We start from the raw sequence: 17314 nt of genomic DNA on the forward strand, positions 1-17314 counted from the left end.
GGCCTACATTCTTTGAAATTTTGAAAATAGCAGGGATAAAATACAGAGAGTGAAAGGTTATTAACAACTTGTACAGAAACCAGATTGTAGTCCACAGAGTCGAAGGTCACAAAAGGGAAACAGTGGTTAAGAATGGAGTGCAACAGGGTTGTGGTCTGTAAGTTTTCAATCAATATGTGTGTTACAAATAAACTACAAATCTGCTTTGTAGCAGTCATCAAACTCCTGACTAAATGAAATCATCTAAAATCTTGGTTCGGTGTCAACATCTACTAAACCAGCATTCTGACAATTTGGAATTACAAGCAGAATTTATTATGCATCGACAATACATCAGACAAGAGGTCAGTCATTACCATGTGTCTTCATGTGAGGCTGATATTAAGTTCACACCCTGATATTCAACCAACTGATCAAAATATTATTTCAAAAAGATTCAGAATATATTGACAAGATTGCAAAATACTATATCTGAGTTTTTTATGTTCCCTGGAGCCACAAACTGCACATAAATCTCGTTGCTGTACTTGCAATGATGTCAAGTGTAAAGCTACAGTTCTTGTCACTGCCAGGAGCTCACAAGCAATACCTCAGGCAAATAAACAGAGCAACCACAGTAGAATAGGCTCCATAATAAATCTTCATAGCCAATGAAGATATTTCTAGTCTTCAGAATTACCTTCCTACTCAACTTTACTCAAATGCACAATGATGGATGCTTCTTCATTTATAAATCAATCTAGCACAGGGTTTTCCTATTAACCAAATGATTTTTATTGAAATTCGAATCAATAAAACAGCAATAAATCTTGTATCCTCTCAGATTTACTCCTGATGTTATTGAATCTATACACTGAGCAAGCTGTGAAGGAAACAAAGGAGACATTTGAAAAAAAATTAAAGTTCAAGGAGAAGGAATAAAAAATTTGAAGTCTGCCAGTGACATTGTAATTCTATGAGAGATGACAAAGTACATGGAGGAGCAGTTCATTGGAATGGATAGATGAAAATCAGCAAAAGTAAAACAAGGGTTATGGAATGTAGCTGAGTTACATCAGATTATGCTAAGGGAATTAGATTACAAAATGAGACACTAAGAATTATAGATGAGTTTTGCTGTTTGGGTAGCAAAATAACTGATGATGCCCAAAACAGGGAGGATATAAAATGCAAGGAAAGAATTTCCAAAAAAGAGAGTTTCTTATCATTAAATATAAATGTAAGTGTTAGGAAGTCTTTTACAAAGGTATTTGTCTTGAGTTTGGCCTTGAAGGAAAGGAAGTGAATGTGGATGATTAGCAGCTGCAATGTAACAACCTTGAATGCCTATTGGAGTATGTGATATGCAATTTTTAATGTATTACTAGTTGCACAGCATTTAATGTATGACTCAACACATGGTATCAAGTATTGTACTTTTTTATGACTACAATTGAAATTTTTTTATTCATTATTCATTGTAGTATGGAAGAATAAATTGGGGATTACATACCAGCTGACACTGAACACATCATGTCATCAACAAAACTGCAAATTTTAATAATGTGCTGTAACATATTCCCAAGTTTATAATGAGTTATACCAAAATTGTCAAATCTAGAGGAATAATAATGCAGTTTTTTTAAGAATTGCAGAATAGAGCATAGAATTGTCAAGACTGTTTACAAGTGCACGAGATAAAGCAAGTAGTAACTTTCCGAACGAAAAAATGTTATTCTTGAGTGAGAACACATGTTATTAATCAAAATAATTGTGATACATAGTAGGAAAAATAAAGTTTTTTAGAACTAACTGTTTACAATCAACATTTTTTAAAAAATTTTGTGTGAAAAATAAATATTTTTACAAACGTGAAATGTATCAATCATTTTCCTCATTATTGTAAAACATACTGTCACACTTAAGTTTCTGTGAATAGGTAACTAATTTTTATAATTGTGTAGGTTTCCATGGCCACAGTCAATTAATGTACAAGTTTTCTGGGTTTGGTTCCATGTTGTATTTCACTGACAGAAATCAAAAATCACAACACCAAAAAATAATTAATATAAAGTAATGAAATTTTGAAAATACATTTGTCTAAGTAAAATATTTAAATGATTAACATTATCAGAGTGCAAATTAATGTAAGCACAAGACAAGATATTGTAAATGTGAAATGCTGGTACATTAATAACCAGTGTAACTGTCAGAATGTTGAATGCAAGCTTGCAGACATGTATGTGTTGTTTCCAGAATTAGATTTTCACTCTGCAGTGGAGTGTGCACTGATACGAAACTTCCTGGCAGATTAAAACTGTGTGCCAGACTGAGACTCAAACTTCTGTGAAGTTGGAAAGGTAGGAGACGAGGTACTGGCAGAAGTGAAGCTGTGAGGATGGGTCGTGAGTTGTACTTGGTTAGCTCAGTCGGTAGAGCACTTGCCCGTGAAAGACAAAGGTCCCGAGTTCGAGTCTCGGTCCAGCAAGCAGTTTTAATGTGCCAGGAAGTTTCATGCATGTGTTGTGTTGCACAGATGCTGGAAATCAAATTATGTGATGAAGTTCCGTGCCTGTTGCATTTGGTCAGTGAATACAGGGATGGTTAATGCCATTTGTGGATGATGCTGCAGTTGTCCCGTATGTTCTCGATTGGTGAGACATATGGTGAGAGAGCAGGCCAAGGTAACATATTGACATGCTGTAGAGCATGTTAGGTTATAACAGCAGCATGTGGGTGAGTGTTATCCTGTTGGAAAACACCTCCAGGAATGCTGTTCTTGAATGGACATTACATATTGAATCATCAACATTGACATACAAATTTGCATTCAGGGTGCACGAGATAATCAAGAGAGTGCTCCCACCGTCACATGAAATTGCACCCCAGAACATCTCTCCCACTGTAAGTACAGTATGTCTAGTGTGCAGACAGGTTGTTAGTTGCAGGCTTTCAACTGGTCTCCTTTTAACCAACACATGACCATCACTGGCTATGAGACAGTAGCCCTATTTCAGGATCTTGTTCAAATTCAGTGAGGTGTTGATAATGGCTCTTTGTCACATTAAAAGAATGTACGACTAACATCAACTTACTACATCCAATCTCATAGGTGACTGATGCTCATGCAGAGTGTACTTAAAGCAAACCTGATTTGTACCCCCACAGTAGTGCTGTTTGCACTGCTCTTATGTGGCTGGCTTGAAATTTGAACAGACATCATCTTTCAGATGTAGAAACACACCTACCAACTTTTATTTATATTGTACAACTCCTTTTTGGCACTGCTATTTTTTCCCATCAGTGTATATAGCATTTTATAATATAATGTAATACCATACCCAAAAGACTTTCATGTCATGTAAGTTTTCATTGTAAACTGCCTATTGGCTTCTGTCTCGGGCTCTTCGGCCGATGTTCATCTAATGATATTACTGACGTTTCGCCATCATGAATGGCTGGCATTGTCAAAGCTTCACCGACCACTGTCGGCATTGGAGGGTGAAGCTTTGACAATGCCAGCCACTCGTGCAGGCAAAACGTCAGTAACATCATTAGATGAATGTCGTCCCCGAGACAGAAGCCAATAGGCAGTTTGTCAACAAGTGGCCACGAAAGCCTTAACAATTTTCTATTTCATTGTAACTTTACAAAAATAACTGTTTTAATAATGACTTTGGCATCATGGCTTGTTATATTTTTCTATAAGGGCTGGTGCAAGGAAAATCAGCTAGTTTTTGTCAGTACAGTTATGGCTAAGGTATTCATTCAATCAAAGATTGGACTTGGATTAATCAGAAAAATGGAATCAATGGTTGTGAAAAATTGTGAATTTATCTCCTGCATCAGAAATAAGTAAATTGGAAGAATATACACAATTAATGTCAAGTTATTATTTATGATCAAGAAGCCTGGACTTTTTTATTCTCCATGGAAGATAAGTAGTAATGTCATTTTTGTTCTAAGGATAGCCAATTATCTAATAGCATGTGGTGATATGTTTTGGGATAATGTAACAATAAAGTGGTACAATAAGCTATATTTTTGCAAATTTCAGATACTTTACTATTGAAACAATAGGATATACACTAATCAGCCAAAACATTATGACCACTGACCTACTATCAATATAAACCCATCCCAGCAATAGCAGCATTCCCTAGTGAGGAATGACTGCTAGTCAGACACATGCACAGGGCATGTAGTTACAGTGAACGTGCTGTCCTTGCATAGAATGGGGAAAGTGTATGATCTATCTGGGTCCAACTGACTGCAGATTGTGATGGCCCAGAGGCTTGGAACAAGCAGTTTGGAAACTGCACAAGTTGACGGGTGTTTGCAGAGTGCCATGGTGAGTGTCTTCAACACATGGTGAAACCAAGGTGAACTAAGTCCAGACATCATGGAGTTGGACAGCCACCCCTCATTACAGATTTCTGATGTTGTAGGCTGGGCAGACTGGTAAAACAGCACAGGTGGTGAACTGTGGTGGAACTAACATCAACCTTAAGTGTGTCTCACACAGTGCACCAAACTCTCCCAACAATGGGCCTCCACAGCTGACAACCTACGCTTGTGCCATTTAACACCATATCAGCAACTACGACTGAAATGGGCACATGGACGGAGAGAAGCTGGCGGCTGCTCCATTATGCTCTGGGGCACATTTACATGGGCATCTGTGGGTCCAGTAGAGCTTACAGACGGCACCATGATGGCCAAGAATTATCATACACTGGTTGCAGACCATGGGCACCCTTCATAACAATCACGTTTCCCTATGGCTGTAGCATTTTTAAACAAGATAATGCACCATGTCACAAGACCAGGAGCGTGATGGAGTGATTCAAGGAACACAGTGGCAAGGTTCAGCTAATGTGCTGGCCCACCAACTCATCAGATCTGAAACCAATCAAGAACATCTGGGATGTGAGTGAACGTGTTGTCAAAGCTCATTGACCACCACCTCCCCAGAATTTATGGGAATTAGGTGACTTGTGTGTGCAGATGTGGTGTCAACTCCCTCCAGCAACCTACCAAGGCCTCATTGATTCCATGCCTTAATGTGTCACCACTGTTATCCATGGCAAACATGGACATACCAGCTACTAGGTAGGTGGTAATAATGTTCTGGCTGATCAGTGTCAGGCACCACAATGGCAGTCATAACAGACAGTTGCTAAGATGATGGGGGTAATCATCGAAAGCTTGAGGATTTATTCTGAAATGAAATGGGAAGAAGTCCAAGAATGTTTTATACAAGTGTGTAATCACAGAAAAATCCGTTCTCAATCAGATAGTTATGTTAGACAATTCAAACAAGAAGAGGTTAGAAGCTTTTGAAATGTGGTACTGCAGAAGAAAGTTGAATATTATACATGTGTATCAAGTAGGTAATGAAGAGGTACTGAATCAAACTGGGGAAAAAGGAATTTGTAGCACAATTTGGCTAAAAGAAGGGATCAGTTGGGAAACATCCTAAGACAGCAGGGAATAGTCAGTCTGATAATGGAGAGAAGTATGAAGGGTAAAAAAGTGTAGAAGAAGAGCAAGGCTTGAAAACAGCAATCAGACTCAAATGGGTGCTGCAGTAGTTATGCAGAGATGAAGAAGTTTGCCCAAGGTAGAGTAACATGGAGTGACATGTCAGTCAGTCTTCAGTCAGGAGACCACCACAACAACAACAAAACAATTTAACTGAAACTGATTTTTTATACTGGTAACAAATACCATTGTATAGTAAATTAACTGGGAAGTGAGTGTGAGAGTTTCCATACCTTTGAAGTGATCTTTGTACCCAGATAGCACAGTAAGCCGGTTTCAAACTTGTTTCCAGCTGTAAAGTTCAAGTATATAAGCTTGATCAAAGCTGGAATAGTCAGGCCTGTTAGCTGGATTCAAGCTTGAAACAAACATCAAAGTTGGCAGAGTTCAAGCTATATTTCAAGCTTGACTTATCAAGCTTGGCTCCAGCTGTATCTACACACATGGAATACAGCCTGGTATTTACAGCTTGTTTTAAGCTATATAAATATTAATCTGAATTTATTGAACCTAATTAATTAAATAAATATCAGAATGGAAATGGTGTGAAAAAATTATGAAGAAGTTTTAATTTATTTGTTCCTCGGATTAGAGAATTAGTTTAAAATGACCTCTTTTTGAACAACAACTTGTAATATGTATTCTTAGCTGGTAATCCATTTCACTTTTATCCAGGCTCAATTTTTCTACGTAAAAGAATATGGTATTCCTTTACGTTATGTAATATTTAACATCTGTAACATTAACGTACCAAACTGTTTTCTAGTATAAAACAAACTTGTCAACAAACCACAACCATTAACGCGCGTCACAAAGGTAAAATGGCCGTAAACGTAACTTTACATTACATAATATTTAACATTTGTAACATTAACGTACCGAACTGTTTTCTAGTATAAAACAAACTTGTCAACAAACCACAACCATTAATGCGCGTCACAAAGGTAAAATGGCCGTAAACATAGCAAGGCTCAGAAAAGTAAATAAAATAAGATAAAACAGAACTGGAGACAGCCACACTAAAACCAAACTCCGCGCCGTCATGACGTCACACACGACAACACCCTTACGTCACGGTTTATAAACGCTTGTGGCGCTTCCCGTGGACGTCTATGGAAGCTATGCTGCACGCGCATCTGCTGTACAGCCTTCCAGGGAAATTACAGTTTATTTCAAGCTTGGGAAAATTATTTTAATTCAAGCTAAATTTTTACAGCTTGATGTAAACTGTGTAACAGGTTGATTTTTCAATCTTGAATTTTCAACTGAACCTAAACTCAATACCCACCTTGAAACAAGCTGTGTAACAGGTTGATTTTTCAATCTTGAATTTTCAACTGAACCTAAACTCAATATCCACCTTGAAATAAGCTTGAGTGCTAGCTGGGTAAGATGTGCAGTTGTCTTCTTGATACAGTACATCTACCATGCACTTTCCCTGAATGAGTGCAATCTTTATTTTAGCTGCATAGTTCCTGAAGATAATTTGCAACAAAGTGACTACTTTTAAGTGCAAAGCAAGCAAGCTATCTGAAATAACTGATTAGATTATTTGTGTGTTGACTCCAGTTTACCTTGTTATCCAGAAGGATATTATGGAATTTCACATTTACTGTTTTATTTAGTACATGACTATTAATGTGATCCATTTCTGTTAACTGCAGTATGCTTGTGTCATCACCAAACACTACAGTTTTTGAATAGTCCTTCATGGGTTAGGAACCGGAGAAGAAACTGCACTGAACATGGTGAGAATCCACATTTTATACTCCCCCAATCCATTTTTAGTTTAATTTACATGGCACAGTTTGTTCATTTTTATGCTGTGCAAGTATCTTTTTGTCTATGAAGCAGGATGCTATTAGTGCCATAACATTCAAGTTTCTTCAACTAGAATTTTATGTCTCAAACATTATACCCTTTTGCAAGGACTCAGAGGTCCAAACTATTGCCTATAGTATCATTTATATTTAAGTAATTAGCTTAATAATCTTGCTCCCTGAGAGACAGTAAATCTGCTGATCTTCACTTATTCTATCATTTTACTGGTTATAAATTCATCCTTTTTTGGTAAGGCTTCTTATGTTTGGATGGAAGCAGAAGATACTAAATAAGTAATTTCATTTTAATCCATGAATTTGTCAAAACTTAAGTATTTTCTGTTGCTATCAGCTGCATCAACTTAATTTAATGTACTCTGCAGCTCTGTTTTTTGAAAGAATTTATCCAAAAAAATAATCCGGTAACAATACTGGAACTCATTAGAATAGAGTGGATATATCATAGATTATATGCTGCTGGTAGAAAGTATAAACAGCTTCACACCAGAAATATTCTGTGCTACATATGCAAGGCAGAATAAGAGGTGTTACATCTGCCACAAACATGTATGATCATGCATTTTTCCTGAGATGTTCTGTAACCTCTGGAATGATATACTCATACTTCACCTCAGGCTTTTCTAATGTTCAAAGAAAGATACTACCTCCACACAAGGGTGTGAAAGTTTCTCAAAAGTGTGCCTGACATCACCCTCAGTTGTAGAAATGAGACAGAGGCCCAACCTTTTGCCTGCATAATCAATCATTATTACATAACTGTGTTAGGAATCTTGTCCCCCAAAGAGGTTAAATGGCATGCAAAAATACTGAATTATAAACTTGTTTTCAAAATACTATTTACCAGGTAGTGATCCCACAAACATATCTGTACCAGTTCCAGCAATCTGCTTCCATAACTCCTACCTTACAATAAGTCCTTTTTGGTCTTGCTAGTCCATTCATATTTAAATCAGTTCTCAATATAACAACACTCCCACTACATATAAAACATCTTCCACCAACCTGTGACAGAGAAAGTCATATTTGTCAGAATCCACATAGACTGTCACCTTCTCTACAATTTCTGTTCAACATTTTATGTTGACACAGCCAACATTGCAAAAGCTGTGGAATAAATGCAAGATTTTTTACTGTGAAATTTCTGAACTAATTAGATGAAAAATGTGAGGAATCCATGAACTGTAGTAGTGAGAGTCTGCATCCTATTACTCATGTAATTTGGCATCGCAGCCACCTATCTTATAGAGCACAAGCTGCAGAAACCACTGGGAACAACAAGAAACTTGCTTGAACCATGTAAACTGAGGAACCCACTGTTAAATATCCTACTTTATGGCAGGTTTTTCAACAGAAGTAGCTGTGCCAGTATTGGGAAAATTACTTCAACTCTGATTTACATGTGGCAACCAGTAGCTAAATACCCTAGAATCAAAATTTATTTTCCTAATAATTTTAGACAAATATGGCAAACTGATGAATCACTGCAGAAGCAAATGAAATGGATCCTATCTAAGAAAATGTACTTTAAAATATTAAAAAGACAATTGACAGCACATAACTACACACACCTGATGTGGAGCAACAAGCTGCTGCACTGCTGAAATGTTGGGTGGGCCATATCCAAATGGTGGTGGTGGCTGCCCCAGGAACAAATATTTGATGCAGTGTGTTGCTCCAACCCATGATGCAGTGACGCACACGGTCACACAAACACCACAGTATATCTGATGGATAGAGGAAATATTTCATTACTTTGTTAAAACTGCAAGAAGAACTTCAATTATTCATATATGTAATAAGTTAATTCTTTTTACCCTGATCAAATGATACAAAAAATGTATGGTAATGAATGTGAAACAATTGTAAACTTCTTGCTGTTTGCACCCTCATGTTTCTGTTAAGCATAAAAAAGGATATGCATACCATTTAGAAGCTTGTCTCTGCAACAGTTCAGTTACAAATATGATAAATATAAGAAAAGAAAAAATGAAAATAATTCATACCAGATTGCCACACAATACTGTCCTCTTGTGTTTCAGGAGACAGAAGCAAAGAAAAGCTATTTTGCTCTTAATCACTTACTAAATTCTATCACAAGGGCAGATAAACTACTTACCCTAATGAGAATTTCTACATTGTATTTCAATTAACTTTGTAGACAATGACATTCTGAATCACACAGGTGCAAAAGCAGATACAAGTAAAAGTTGTCTCTTATGAAAAATTAGTGTGGAGATAAAAGCTGAAATGGAGACTCTTAATTTAGTTAGCAACTGAAATTGTTCAGAATGAAAGAAAGAAATACCACTGATTAATCCTTGACACCAAGTAAAAATAATAATGGCTACAACAGATGAGAATACTAGTCAACTTATATAAAAATAGGAGGGATTTAATTCCAAACTGAGGACAAATTCAGTTTCATATTTGAAAATTACATTTCACACACTATATAAATATTTGCTAACATTGAATGAATATCCATTGGTTGGAATTTGAGACTTAGAAGCTGTCAGGGCTAGAATGAGGCTACTGTGAACGTTGCTTTACTGAGGTTTAGCACTGTTCATAAGTCTTTGTAAACTGTGGCTGGGTAGTGTGCTAAGGGGAGGGCTGTTTAAAGTATCCTACCATGTGTGTGGTATCCTCAGACATTGGTATTCTATTCCAGGTGACAGTTCATTGAGGAAACTCACGCAATGAGTTTAGGCCTTCAGCATATCCAGATACATCTATGCTTGCACCTTACCACACAAAACTGGGTTGAATAGACACTCATTTCAACCTTAGAAACCTAACCGTTCTGCCATTTTTATTCAGGTACAACAGGTTGCAAAACTTAAAGATTTGAAGACAGGTTGTTGGAATGGGGTAAATGGACATCAAATGAGATATAATATTACCAGAGGTTTGCCATACAGAATAAAGATAAAATACAATTTCAATCAAGATATACGTTTCATACAGAGGAACAGAACAGAAAGGTAATTCAGGGATAAATTTTATTGTAAAAAAGAAAATGAATACTAATATTACTGATATTAAATGAATCTCAGCTAGTAATGCAAGAATTGTAACAATAAACAAAAGATGTTCAACTCCAAACATATAAATTTATCCAGCAACATGTTCACATTTTTGACAAGGACATAGAAGAATCATACAAAGAATAACAGAAACCGACGATGGAGCAAATCCAATTACAAGTTGATAATGTGGGAATTTAAAGTAAAAGCAGGACAAAAACTAATATATGTTGTTGAATGGATATGATACCAGAAACAGCAGAGGTCATACAACAGTAAAAATTGAAGAGAAAACAATGTTATTGCCTTGCATGCTATCAGGAGAAAATAAACAGGAAATGGTCTTGACAAGGACAAAGCAGAATTAAAGATGAAATTGATTGCATTTTATCAAACAGTACAGAAATTATACAGGATTTGATTAATTTTTTATTTATCTATACAATAGAAAGCCATGATTCTTGGCCACAATAAATCTGACACCAACTGTATTGTAATTGTATTTGCTGCTTTAATTCACATGGACATATATCCTCTCTACTTAACTCATTGTCAGTAATTTGGTGGTAAAATGACAAAATCATCTACCACTTTTAGTATGTCATTTACCAATTCTGTTTCCTCGGCATTATCTGATTCAGTATGGCAACATTCCATTTCCTTTGTTTATCTTATAACTTCTGTTCAAGACACTATTCATTCTGTTTTATTGACCTACTCCTTTCCCATCCCTGACAGATGTACAATGTCATCAGCAAATATCAAAGTGTTTATTTTTATGCCATTAACATTAATTCCCTTCCACATTTCTCCTGGTTAAGACACTGGCCACAGCCTTATCTTATCAGGTTTATTTTGTGGAAGAAAAAGTGGAAATACAACTGGTAGAGAAGCTGTTTAACTTAGACAAGGGCTTCCATTTGACAATTCTTGAAAACATTTTATGTCGTATTTTTGTTCTTCATCAAGGAAAGGTTATTAATCTTTGCTCTGTGGTGTTCAACATGGTGAATTTGTGTCTGCTCTATATTTGTCTACTCTTTGCTCTTGCAATATTTCATTTCAATCTCTGATGCATAATTTTGATTTAGGACTGGCACTGATGTGCCAACTGTGTTTTCTGTAATGCTTGTGCATTTTACAATACTATATGATATTAGGGGGAGTTGTGGCACCCTGAAAATATTCTAAGTTCAGAGTTGGCATGGCCCCACGGGCTGCTTGGTAAGCCGGGGCTCATCAGAAACCATGTGGTGCTGAACATCAGCTGGAGCGAGAGGGGTATCCCACTGCATGTCTAGGAATTCCATGTTGATGCTGTGCCAATGACTGTACTTTGTGTCGATGAAGGAGATTTGTATGCCGGGATTGCCAAAGATGGCAGACTCTGTGAAACCATAATGGCAGACATTTCACAGTTCATGTAGAAATTAATAATAGCCAGAGGAATCATGATACCATAAAAAGAAACATGTACATCACCATTATTTGCACAATGATTCTGATGGTATAATTAGATTTTCAATATCTTTATTAGTTTAAAGTGTAGTATCTGACTGTAAATTATACAAGTAACACCCAGCAACGAATTTCCAAAATCTAAACAGTTCATCCATTTTGTCGATTGGCATGTCTTTAGAAACCTATTAGTGTAAACATAAATTGGCATTAATTACAGGCATATAACTTGAATAGTACATGAATTATTGAAGGCCAAAGTGGCTGATTACTATTGATGGCGTCAGGCCATAAGCACTCCACAGTTATACGAAAAAAAAATGGTAGCAGCATGCTCATAAATATATTTATTCTTCTATGTCTTTGTTTGTATCTGATGTACACTATTCATGAAAAAATTGATCAAATATTTACTGTGTTTCAGAAAGCACAGCAGCATTAGGCTACTGGCCTACTTTTGTTTCTATTCCTTTGATATATGTTTATTTAACCTGTTTATGTATTTAATAATGTGTGTTACAGCATGTTTATGGCCCAACCACAGGAATATTTATTTAATTTCAAGTTATTTACATGTGAATCCAGTATTTCATATATGTTTCAATATGTTTGTGAGTGTGCGTTCGCTTGGAGACATGGTGGGAGCGTTCTAGCCAATCACAGTGCTCGTTACTATGGTAAGCAACTACCAAAGTCAATCGAGAGACTGGATGGAAGTGGGGCAGGAGGACTGGATGTGCACAGGACATGGGGAGTGTGGGACAGGAAGATGTGATGGACAGTTGCAGGAAATACTTGGAGAGTGTCAAGCAGTTTAAGCATGGTCACGGGAGACTTGTGCACTTGTGAGATTTCCGTGGCTTCTGCAGTGAAGACATAGTATGCATTTAGAAGTGAATATCTCGCAAGCTATGTTGTTGCTAATAACTAATTACATGAAGTAGGAATCTATTGTTTCCCTGTTATTCAACTTATATTTTATTTAATTGCTGGACCATCGACAGCAGTAAGTATTTACAGTAATAAACAGCATGCTTAAAGGTACTTCTGATGTCGTACTCATCATTTAAAGTCTTTAAAAATAATACATGCAGATTTTATTTAATTGCAATCTTTCATTTATAAATTTCTGTTACATTCAAAATTAGCAATTGCCAAGTGATAGGAACCTTCGACCATTCGATTCATGTTTATATTGATTTGTATACTGTAGACTCAGCAGTATTTGGCTTGTAATGAGGCAACTACATATCCCAGTCCCTAGACAATGAAACCAGCCAAAAATTTTAATATTTCAACTCTGTGTCTGAGGGTACACAGTTGAGAGCCACCATTAAGTTTTTGAAAGCCGGTAACTATATGGCCTTGAATAACATGATTCTAGCATATCAGAATATAAATAGGCACAATTGAGCAAGAGAAGATACAGATATCTTAAATGCATGCCTGGAAAATGATGGCACTTTCTATCTTCTGCGGAAACATCCTGGATCACATATAACATCTGGTTAATATCATAGGTTGTAGCCTTCTCCCATTCTCTACTTATTTAGATGACATGAACATGAGCCAGCACTGACTCTCAGAAACAAGTCATCACTAGACTGGAAGGATGATGCATGTTTAAAGATCCAAGCAGTGATTTCTAAATGAATTCAATAGTATTTTTTAAAATTTCCTTATCTCACAGAGTTAAAGTATTTAACTGACCACCGAGCGAGGTGGCACAGTGGTTAGCACATTGGGATCACATTTGGGAGGACGACAGTTCAATCCCACGTCCAGCCATCCTGATTTAAGTTTTTCGTGATTTCCCTAAATCGCTCCAGGCAAATGTTGGGATGGTTCCTTTGAAAGGGCATGGCCGACTTCCTTCCCCTTCCTTCTCATCCAATGAAACCAATGACCTCTGACCTCACTGTCTGGTCTCAACCCCCCCCCCCCCCCCAAAAAAAAAAAAAATGTCACATCTCAATAAAAAACTTGCAACATTTAGGAACATAGAGGAACTGTGTTTGAAGTTTTGAAAGAAAGATGAGCAAATGTGATCCCAATGTGCTAACCACTGCGCCACCTCGCTCGGTGGTCAGTTAAATACTTTAACTCTGTGAGATAAGGAAATTTTAAAAAATACTATTGAATTCATTTAGAAATCACTGCTTGGATCTTTAAACATGCATCATCCTTCCAGTCTAGTGATGACTTGTTTCTGAGAGTCAGTGCTGGAGACATATATGCAAAACACACACACACACACACACACACACACACACACACACACACACACATATATGCACCTCATAGAACAGTTCAAGATGGGAGAGACTTTCAAAGTTATATGCCTCTGTAAAGAACCTTCTAAATAAACAGAAACTATTGTGCAATAGATGCAAAACAAGATAGATAGAGAAAAATGCTAAATCAAATACATCTGGCTATCAAAAAAGCAATGCACAAAGCCTTTAACAATTAACAAAGTAGATTCCTGTTAAGAAATTCTAGTCATATACAAAGACGGTGAGTGGATTCAAACTTAGTGTACAGACACCCATAGAATACACAAGAATTCATTCTAGCACCACTGTATAGATGAGTAACATAGATATTAGTGTCACTTGCATTGAGAAACAGATGAAGTCACTAAAACTGAAAAAAGCTACAGGACCAAATGGCATCCTATCAGTTTCAATACAAATTTACAGTTGATTTAGCCCTTCTTTTAACTATGATATTTCCACAAGTTCTGGTACCATCACAATGGTATAGAAGTTAGTACAGTTCGATAGTATGCTGTTGGCCACTGGTTCAAATCTGACCACCAGGCATTGTTTGTTATTTTCTATTTATCATTTCTGGAAGTATAAATTATCATCTTTCCAGCACCTTCCTGAATTTGCACTAGAACTGCACCTGTCCCACAACCACTAGCATTAGTATGAGTTCTATCTCAGCATTCTCACCACACAATGACAGACCTGAAGAAGATGTTAGCATCTCCTTAAAGAGAATGATATATTTTCTTGTTTCTTGTTCCAGGAAAATTTGTCATCTCTATACAATTGTTATTGGTACAGAAGCCCCTTATGGGTGACCAGTAATATGAGCTCATTCTCAAATGTGTCTGGACTGATATGGAGTCCATCACCATTCACTAGGTTCCCCAAGATTATTTTTCTTGTGTGATGGAGAGGCACTTTCTTTGGTTCAGGCAGAAATCAGCGGTCTCAAAACACTTCAACACCATTCTCAGTCATCTTAAACATTCTTCAAATGTCTTTGAAAAATAAGACTTGTTATCTGGCAAGATAAGTAAGTACATTGTTAATCATATGTTTGAAGATGGCTGGAGTGTTACACAGTTCAAATGACACAACCTTAAACTCACAGAGCCAGTCACAAATTGTGAAGGCAGTCTTTTCCCCATCAGCCTAATCAACTTCATTTGTCAGTAACCTGCCTGTATGTCGATACTTGAGAAATATTTTCCTTCTTTCAAGCAGTCTGTGGTGCCATCACTGTGCAGCAAAGGATAGAAATATTTTTCATGATTTTGGTCAATCACTGTTATTCAAGCAATAAACACTACATCTACATCCACATCCATACTCTGCAAGCCACCTGACGGTGTGTGGCGGAGGGTACCTTGAGTACCTATATCGGTTCTCCCTTCTATTCCAGTCTCGTATTGTTCGTGGAAAGAAGGATTGTCGGTATGCCTCTGTGTGGGCTCTAATCTCTCTGATTTTATCTTCATGGTCTCTTCGCAAGATATATGTAGGAGGGAGCAATATACTGCTTGACTCCTCGGTGAAGGTATGTTCTCGAAACTTCAACAAAAGCCCGCACTGAGCTACTGAGTGTCTCTCCTGCAGAGTCTTCCACTGGATTTTATCTATCATCTCTGTAACACTTTCATGATTACTAAATGATCCTGTAATGAAGCGCGCTGGACGAACAGCGCAAACTGGGTTTCACACGATCACCTTTTTTGAAACCCATGCTGATTCCTACAGAGTAGATTGCTAGTCTCCAGAAAAGTCATTATACTCAAATATAATACATGTTCCAAAATTCTACAACTGATCGATGTTAGAGATATAGTTCTATAGTTCTGCACATCTGCTCGACGTCCCTTCTAAAAAACGGGGATGACCTGTGCCCTTTTACAATCCTTTGGAACGCTACGCTCTTCTAGAAACCTACGGTACACCGTTACAAGAAAGGGGGCAAGTTCCTTCGCATACTCTGTGTAAAATCGAACTGGTATCCCATCAGGTCCAGTGACCTTTCCTCTTTTGAGTGATTTTAACTGTTTCTATACCCCTCTGTCATCTATTTCAATATCTATCATTTTGTCATCTGTGCGACAATCTAGAGAAGGTATTACAGTGCAGCCTTCCTCTGTGAAACAGCTTTGGAAAAAGACATTTAGTATTTCAGCCTTTAGTCTGTCATCCTCTGTTTCAACACCATTTTGGTCACAGAGTGTTTGGACATTTTGTTTTGATCCACCTACCACTTTGACATAAGACCAAAATTTCTTAGGATTTTCTGCCAAGTCAGTACATAGAACTTTACTTTCGAATTCATTGAATGCCTCTTGCATAGCCCTCCTCACACTACATTTAGCTTCACATAATTTTTGTTTGTCTGCAAGGCTTTGGCTATGTTTATGTTTGCTGTGAAGTTCCCTTTGCTTCCGCAGCAGTTTTCTAACTTGGTTGTTGTACCACGGTGGCTCTTTTCCATCTCTTACGATCTTGCTTGGTACATACTCATCTAATGCATATTGTGCAATTGTTTTGAACTTTGTCCACTGATCCTCAACACTATCTGTACTTGAGACAAAACTTTTGTGTTGATCCATCAGGTACTCTGAAATCTGCTTTTTGTCACTTTTGCTAAACAGAAAAATCTTCCTACCTTTTTTAATATTTCTATTTACGGCTGAAATCATCGATGCAGTAACCGCTTTATGATCACTGATTCCCTGTTCTGCGTTAACTGTTTCAAATAGTTTGGGTCTGCTTATCACCAGAAGGTCTAGTATGTTATCGCCATGGGTCGGTTCTCTGTTTAACTGCTCAAGATAGTTTTCAGATAATGCACTAATAAGATTTCACTGGATTCTTTGTCCCTGCCACCCATTATAAATGTTTGAGTCTCCCAGTCTATATCCAGCAAATTAAAATTTCCACCCAGAACTATAACATGGTTGGGAAATCTCTCAAAATATTTTCCAGATTTTCCTTTATGTGCTCTGCCACAACAGCTGCTGAGCCAGGGGACCTATAGAGACATCCAATTACCATGTTTGAGTCTGCTTTAACTGTGAGCTTCACCCAAATTATTTCACATTTCGGATCTCCATCAATTTCCTTCGATACTATTGTACTTTTTATCACTATAAACACACCTCCCCCTTCACTGTCCAAGCCTGTCTCTGCGGTATACATTCCAAACTGA

At 37.1% G+C, this 17314-nt stretch overlaps 1 protein-coding gene across 1 annotated transcript in view; it reads right to left on the minus strand.

The window, feature by feature from the left end:
* LOC124774956 (putative thiamine transporter SLC35F3) overlaps window positions 1-17314 on the minus strand; it is a 320097-nt gene that overhangs the window by 218792 nt on the left and 83991 nt on the right. Inside the window, exon 4 of the mRNA XM_047249675.1 lies at window positions 8933-9088. Coding sequence (XP_047105631.1) covers window positions 8933-9088 — 156 coding nt within the window. The remainder of the gene's footprint in view (window positions 1-8932; window positions 9089-17314) is intronic.

Source organism: Schistocerca piceifrons, chromosome 1 (genome assembly GCF_021461385.2).
Source record: "Schistocerca piceifrons isolate TAMUIC-IGC-003096 chromosome 1, iqSchPice1.1, whole genome shotgun sequence".
Lineage (NCBI taxonomy): Eukaryota > Metazoa > Arthropoda > Insecta > Orthoptera > Acrididae > Schistocerca > Schistocerca piceifrons.